The following is a 7,788-nucleotide window of genomic DNA, read 5'->3' as shown; positions in this document are numbered from 1 at the left end:
GAATGCCGCTGGCTTTCATTGTACTGGATAAGTAACAGCCAAGGATGCAGAGATAAGGGGAGGCATCTTTTCAACAGAAATAAGGAGGACAAGAGCAATAAAATGATGGGCAAATCCACGAATAGGGAATATTCCAGTCCTTTACTAAGTGGGATTATTTACTTGCCATACTAATAGCTATTCCAATTCACAATCCTGACACGGAGTGAGGGTCTGAGCAAGAGTTTGAGCTCGCTTGTTCTCCGGCGAAGCAGCCTCAGAGCATTTCTTACGGTGAACGGTTACTGTCAGAAAGCTGCAGAACGCCTGTCTCTTGCTCAACGGCCGGTAGAAACAGGTTGTCCCAGAGAAGGCCATTGCTACTGAGTCTCAGCAAAACATCTCATGAAAATGAGCTTAGCCTGAATTTTGATGTCAGAAAAGTGAAAGGATTCTTACCTTTTAATTTCTCTGCCTAGTTAAGATTTGGAGACCTTAGTGATAGACAAGAACCTCTAGTTTGTACTTAACCCATCTTCTCCAAGCCAGTGTAGAACTGTAGTGGGCAACGATTGCTCTGACAGCTTTATCAGCAATTCTGTCTTTATATTTCCTAGGACAGTAGTCCCAAACCTCCTATTAGAATGCAGCACATATTGACAGAGAAATCGCCCGTAGGATGTTTCCACTCCCATTCACTGTTTCAAAACAGCCACCCTTCCCCAGCAACAATCACTACCCGTAATGATGAAAACTGCCGAAACATATTTCACTGAACAACAGGAAATATTTAAAGCGCTTTTACCTTACTTTACACTCTCCACATAAAGAAACAAATCCTTTGTGTATTACTGGAGAGCCACGGTCATACATGAAGAACCTTTCATCCACGTCCATTAAGAGATCACTCCACGGTCTCACCTGTCGCGCAGCAGAGTGCTCCGGAGTTGTCAGTGTGCCAATGGAGAGACTTACAGGTTAATCTCTGTGTCTCTGATCTTTCCACAAAGTTCTTACATCATTCCTCATACATCATTCCAGAGTCAAACTTTGTATTTATTCTTTCTTTTTCATCTTACATATTCCAACATCAGCACCTTGCAGGAAAACTGCTTATTCAACTCAAAATAAAATGAAAATAAATTAATGAGAGATAAAGAGCTCTTTGATGCAATAACCTTTAATGATTTCTTCCTGGTATATAATTTAGGACAGTGTTTTTCCTGGCTTAGTGTTGTAAAGTTTGCATCATAAACAAAAAGCTGATGATTCATAAAACATTATTGCTAATGTATTTTTGAAATTAGCCAGAGACATGTAAAGTATCTTCCTTGTCTACCAGGATTCTTGAAAGGAAACTTCCCTTTGAGAAATTATTCTTGGCACCAATGGCTAGAGTAGCCAGCCTTATGGGAAGAAGAAACAGTGGTGACACCCACTGAGGAAGGTATAAATAGAGTTTCGCAGCAACGGAGAACTCGCAGTCTGATTTAATATCAAGCTGTGCATCTTGCTTTGGGCTTCTGCTTGCATTTCCAGCTGCTGTCGCCATGAGTTGCAACATTAAGGAGACTATTACTGTGTCTAGCAAAGGCAGGAGCAGTGGTGGCAGCTGTATCATTGGTGGTGGTGGTGGAGCACGGATTTCTTCCTATGGGATAGGCAGTGGCAGAGGTTTTTCTGGAAGGAGTTACTGCGGTGGAGTGAATTATGGAGGGGGACTGAGTGTTGGGAGCTTGGCTGGTGGGAGCTATGGAGGTGGCAACTGCTATGGCAATGGCCTCGGTTTTGGCATTGGAGGCGGTGTGGTTGTTGGTGGTCTTGGTGGCGACTGTTTGCTTTCATCCTGCGATGAGAAGGTCACCATGCAAAATCTCAATGACCGCCTGGCTTCCTATCTGGACAAGGTGAAGTGCTTGGAGAAGGAAAATGCTGAGCTGGAATGCAGAATCAGAGAGTGGTACGCTACACAGGGCCTCTCCTGCGAGCCCCGGGACTACAGCTGCTATTACAAGGAAATCGAAGATCTTCAAAATCAGGTAATCCCCTTTCTCAGTTGGTCCTCCTCTACTTAAAGCTTATTTCTGAATTTGTATTTAGAACCCGCTGCAATTGTTAGAGGTAACTTTGGTGCTGTTAAACGTCTTTGCAAACATAAATTTTGCCAAGTTCCCCTATGACATTGTTGAGTGCGGGTGCACAGTAAAGTTGCATGCTGCAAGGTGCTACAGGTGGGATAATACTCTTGAAAAGGAACAGGATGCTTTGTTACATTGTGTTTTGACTATACAATTATAAATAAGACATTACCAAGCGTGCTCTGAGGAAATGTAGCGGTGTCAGCCCCGCAGGAAGAGCAAAGCAAGGAGAACTACAGAACAAGAGTAAAACATACATATCAAATGCTGTATCAAATGGAGCATGACAAACTCTAGGTAGAAGAGCTGAGTATTTAAAACTGATTGCTGCAGTGGCACAAAAAGCCTGATGCTAATATGTCCACAATGAAAGTTAAGGCTGATCTTAAGGCTTAAAGATACCTTCCAACTATCTTCCCTGAAGATCCTTAACCTTGAAGCCGAGAATGCACCAGGCTGAATGTCAGCTGAGAGTTAATGTCTCAGGGAAGGTTCTTTAGGTTCACTTCTCTGTGAAGTATCTTTAGAACTTGCCTTCAGACCTTGAAACTGGGAATTCCCGACCTCTTTTCTTTACTGACTGAGTTAAGGAGGGAAAAGCCACCTCCTGCCACTGCTCTGCTCAAGGAGCAAGGTTACTTCAGAAGGTAACAGAAAAAGGAAATTGTAAAGAATTACTACCTAACTGCAACCTAGATATACCTACAGAGCACAACAGCAGAGAAAGGTGAGACACCTCTCATGGTCTGCTCTTTTCCAGATTGTCTGCGCAACCATTGATAACAACAAGATCATTCTGGACATCGATAACAGCAGGATGGCTGCTGATGACTTCCGTGTGAAGTGAGTGCCCCTCTGTGTAGACGAACCCTCAGCCTCCTCCCTGCTCCTTCACATCTCACTTGTGGAGTCTCGGTGCACTAATTACAGAGACTTCAGACAAGTCTCACTACACCACCACCTTAGGCCAGGATGGAGTGATGAAACATGTTTCGCTCTTGGTCACCAGCCCTCCTTTAATTAGTATTCTTGGGTAAAACGTTTGGCAAGAGGGTTTGTGGTGAGAGCTGGAGACCCACATCAGAGGGAGTGGTCCTTAGAGGTATAGTTGGCACATTTCCACCCCAGACCAGCACAGTTTGGGATCAGCAACGCAGAAATACAGCTGGCGGATTGGTATTAAACATACCCTGATCAGGAGCAGGAAAATTATAGATGGGGAAGGAAAGTTTCACATAACAGCCACCAAGCGCCGTGCAGAAATCTAACACGCGGTGCATTCAGCTCAGCCAACAAAACACAGCTTAGAGCAGGCAGGTGGGAAAGGAGAGCTTTGCATAAACCGCATGGCAGACGTTACCCTTCTGAGTTTCTGCTTTCTTGCACAAACCAGGTACGAGACGGAGCTGGCCCTGCGCCAGAGCGTGGAGGCTGACATTAATGGTTTACGCCAAGTCCTGGATCAGCTGACGCTCTGCAGGTCTGACCTGGAGGCACAGCTGGAGTCGCTGCGGGAGGAGCTCTGCTGCCTGAAGAAGAACCACGAGGAGGTAGGGTCCCGGCCCTTCCCTAGCAGCACCATGGCCCTGACATAAAACTTTGCCTACACAAATGCGCTCTAAATTTAAAAGTAAAGACCAAGCAGTTTCTCACCACGGCTCCCCCAGCAGACACTTCTGGGGTTCAGACCTGTCTGCCCCGGGGTTGTGCGGGAGCTCTGGCAGCGCCACGGTTGCTGCTCTCAGAGCTGCGCTGGCACTGGGAGAGCCAGAGGGGGGTGAACATTGCTGCTGACTCCAGTGGATGAGGAAAGAAATTACCCAACAGATTTGTTGGGGAAAACACTTGCACCATCTTCCAGGGCTTTACAGCCCCGGCGGGGAGGCAGCCCCAGCAGGCACCAAGCTCTGCTCTTCTGCCCGATCTCTCAAAGGCCACTATGTGTCTGACGTGGGGTTTATTTCCAGGAAATGAATTGTTTGAGAAAACAATCGACTGGAGACGTGAGTGTGGAGGTCAATGCCTGCCCTGGACCAGATCTCAGACAAATCTTGGAGGATTTGAGGTGCCAGTATGAAACACTGATAGCGCGCAACCGCAAGGAAGTCGAGGATTGGTATGAGTGCAAGGTAAGGGTCACACACCTCCTGCGAAACGAACTCACAGGCACATTTCAGGGCACAGCAGCATTTCAGAAAGCAGACATGGAGACTATAAGCAATTATTCCTTTACAGTGAAGCCCAAGATCAGTGCTCACTATCCCCTGTGTTCCACAGCAGACACAGGCCTGTCTGACCAGTTTGTTTTGTCCCATCTGGAACAGCCGCATTTGCCGCAAGGCCTTGTGGTGTGTTGTTGGAACTGAGATATTCCACCTTTGGATTTAAGAGACTTAACAGCCACGAGGTTAATGCGCTTTGTAAAAGGAGCAAGCAGTTGAAGCCGGCAGTTAACGCCCAGTGCCTAGAGAACTCGCCCTGCTCCCTCCTCCTTTTGCCACTCACTGTATTCTGCTTCTGTAAAAGCAAGTCCAATGTACACAGATACTCTCTGAAGCTTTTTATTCTGCATTGGTGATTTTCAGATTGAGGAGGTGAATCGGGAAGTTATTACAAGCGGTCAGGAGGTAGAGACGTGCAACAACCAGGTTACGGAATTGAGACGCCAGTTGCAAGCTCTGGAAATCGATCTCCAGGCTCAGCTCAGCCAGGTGGGTGGTTTACTTACCGCTGTGACGCGGTTACTGCTGGATTTCTTAGCATGAGCAGCCAGGCCTACCGGTCAGCACGACGGGGGTGAATAGCTCTTTCATGTTTGCATTGGAAATAATAAGCTCCAGGGTGACGCTTAAATGAATGTTGTTTCTTTGTTTGGGTGTCTTGTTTATTAGAGAAATAATCTGGAATCCTCTCTGGCTGAGACTGAGTGTCAGTACAACACGCTCCTGGGAGAGCTACAGAACCAGATCACATGCGTGGAGCAGCAATTGGCTGAAATAAGAGCGGAAATAGAGTGCCAGAACCAAGAATACAAGACCTTATTGGACGTCAAGTGCCGTTTGGAGCAGGAGATTCAGACCTACCGGTGCTTGTTGGAAGGAGGACAGCAGGACCTTATGTATGTAGACCTCTAAATACACTAGAGAATAAATGAAAATACCTAGGATCTGTATTACACACTGGTAAACAAACATAATCTTTAGTCCATCTTAATGCTCTCTTTGAGCTGAAAAGTTCCCTCACGAGCGACTTTTCCATGATGAACATTCAAATTTGAACTAAACGTCACTCTTTGGGATCTGCAAAGCAGAGAAACTAAACCTGTTAACGGCTAGTTACAACATCGGAACTACTCATATGATGTCACTATTCGTAACAGTCTCATTTTTATAGTAAGAGAACTGTCATAATAAGAATGAATTGCAACACTCTTCAATGCATTTCCATGCCAAAGGGGGGCACAAATGCAAAGCAACTCTGAAAATGAGAAAAGAACACAATGTAAAATCCCCAAAGCCCTATAAAAGACATAGTTTGAGACTTTGTGCCCTCTTTAGTGTCATGTAAAGTTCTAAAGTTCCCTATTTCTTTCACCAAATGTATCCCACTAGTCATGGAGGAGGAATCGGAGTAGGAACTGGAGTAGGAGGAGGAGTCATTAGGACAAGCCACACCTATACTGCAACTGCATCTTCCCATTGCCAGCCCCAAGTCCCACCCTGCAAGACTGGAGATATACAAGGTAAGAGCGGCGTTTCCACAGAAGGGAAACTGCCTTTTTCGGTTTGTTCCTTTGTAGTAAAGCCAGGAGACAACTCCCTCTCCCAGGACACCTTACTGGTGTCTTCTCAGAGAGTTACTATGCTACAGGCACGATCGATTAGAATGGGTCCAACTGCAGTGTGAAATTGGCTGTGTCACGAAGAAATAGGTTCAAGGAGAGCTCTGACTGAATACGGAGCAGCAGGAAGCAAATGAGAGGCAAGAGGGAGCAGGAGGACTAAAAGGAGAAAGCTAGGGAAATACGGGATAAAGAAAAGATCTGGAAGTAGAAGTAAAGGAGAGCCAGAGCTTAGCAAAAGAGCCTGGAAGGAGTGAAGAAACGAGCAAATCTGTAACTTTACAAGTGCAAATTCCCATTAAAACACAATTATTTAGGGAATTTCTGGGGTTTCCTGGGTTGTTTGCCACTGCTCTTTTTTAACCGAGTGTATTCTAGAAATAAGGGCAATACATAGACCAAATTTTTGTTATTGGAAGGATTTTATCTCTGTTTCAATCAAATAATGCTTCTACATTTTTTCTCCAGTGACCTGCAGGAGAATTTGTGATTAAGGAGGAATGGACTAGAAAATGACATACAGAGAAACCCACAGACAAAAGAAGAACACTTGATGTTCACTGCATGCCTCTATGCAGAGAAAGTAGAAGTAACTCAGCGACGCTTTGCCGTGTATCTAAAGGGGCTGTTGGAGGCCACCTTCTTCTCTGTTCTGCTGCTTCTGTTCTGCAATGCTGTAATCTCTAGAAGTTCCCTGAGTTAGTCAGGGTCACTAACGTACCTGCTGGTGAAAAAAATTCTCTAATAAAACTTTGCTTCTGCCTGATGCAATCAAGAAATCTGTGTCTGGAAACTGAGTTCCTTCAGAGAACCAGGTGCTGATCCAGGTGCAAACCACAGCCGGGCTAGCAAGCCTGGGCAAGGGCCCCAGCAGGAGAAGCTGGAAACCCACACACAAGGGTCAGCTAAACCGGTCCGGGTCGTACTCCACTGGGAACAAAGCCGCTTTGCCAGCGGGAGCCAGAGAACGGCCTCGCTGACCTTGCAGGTCTTGCCCACCTCCTCCCTGTCAAAGGCTGTAGCATACGTTGCCCATTCCTGCGTGGCATCGTCCCCGCTGTACCCAGACAGCCCCATCAGGCAGATGCCTGTGTGCTTCCCACGGAGTATTGTGCTTAAATTCACTGCAGAACACAGGAGGCAGTAAGTGGAGCAGGAGGTTGTCAATGAAAGGAGAACAGAGAGATCAGTGACAGCAATTTCCATGAGAAAGCACGCTCAGGGTGGTGTATGTCCATCCACAGTTACAGGCTTAGCAGTCATCCCTGGTGCACATCTCCAGCTGCCCTCCAGATGTGTCGGGCATTAAACTGAAAGGTGTGTTGGCTGCTGGGGAGTATGATGTCAGGCACACGCGTCTCAACAGATCTGTGACAGTCATCTGCGGGGAGGGAGGTGTCTTCTGATCTCACCTGTCTTCTAGACTTCTGTCATGTAAGCGTGTCTGAGTGAGTCCGCCTCTCTGCGGAGCAAACCCGGTCTCTCTGTGGCAGAGACCTGCCTGGGCAGCGGGACTGTGCAGTGCCAGCGCCTCTTCTCTGGGGTGGCTGTGAGCGGAGCAGAGAGTGGGTGCTGACACCACAGCATTCAAATTTATCACCTCTTCTCTTGAGACATCGCAGGGGTGGTTGGACATCCGTAGCTGTGCAGAGACACCCACAGGGTGGAAAAAGCAGATGGCCTGAAAGTCCTTTTGACAGCCTGTATAACCTGGCACAGACATTTCTCACACCTAAACACACGTGAAATACTTCCGAGTCCTTTGCTGAGAAATTAAAAACTACCTGAAGCCTAAGAGCAGCTGCGTTTTCCCCAGTCCCCCCCCCGGAC

The 7,788-nt window shown here is 46.7% G+C and overlaps 1 protein-coding gene across 1 annotated transcript; it reads left to right on the top strand.

Annotated features, from left to right (window-relative positions):
- The first annotated feature begins 1,481 nt into the window (after positions 1 to 1,481).
- LOC104290068 (keratin, type I cytoskeletal 19-like) lies at positions 1,482 to 6,475 on the top strand. Its single transcript, XM_009889116.1, has 8 exons — positions 1,482 to 2,018; positions 2,878 to 2,960; positions 3,511 to 3,667; positions 4,085 to 4,246; positions 4,703 to 4,828; positions 5,009 to 5,235; positions 5,729 to 5,859; positions 6,427 to 6,475. Exons 1-8 carry the CDS (start codon positions 1,530 to 1,532, stop codon positions 6,450 to 6,452), a joined length of 1,401 nt encoding a protein of 466 aa, XP_009887418.1. The 5' UTR covers positions 1,482 to 1,529; the 3' UTR covers positions 6,453 to 6,475.
- Positions 6,476 to 7,788: the final 1,313 nt, after the last annotated feature.

The sequence above is a fragment of the Charadrius vociferus genome, unplaced genomic scaffold (genome assembly GCF_000708025.1).
Source record: "Charadrius vociferus isolate BGI_N301 unplaced genomic scaffold, ASM70802v2 scaffold1677, whole genome shotgun sequence".
NCBI lineage: Eukaryota > Metazoa > Chordata > Aves > Charadriiformes > Charadriidae > Charadrius > Charadrius vociferus.
The sequence above is the reverse complement of the archived record's forward strand: the minus strand, read 5'-3'. Positions and strand labels throughout refer to the sequence as shown.

Bases quoted from the DNA above. Each gene is read 5' to 3' on its own strand.
- LOC104290068 (XM_009889116.1), top strand. From the start codon at position 1,530: ATGAGTTGCAACATTAAGGAGACTATTACTGTGTCTAGCAAAGGCAGG. The intron at 4,247-4,702 runs GTAAGGGTCACA...GGTGATTTTCAG, and splicing joins AGGATTGGTATGAGTGCAAG to ATTGAGGAGGTGAATCGGGA. The intron at 5,236-5,728 runs GTATGTAGACCT...GTATCCCACTAG, and splicing joins GGAGGACAGCAGGACCTTAT to TCATGGAGGAGGAATCGGAG.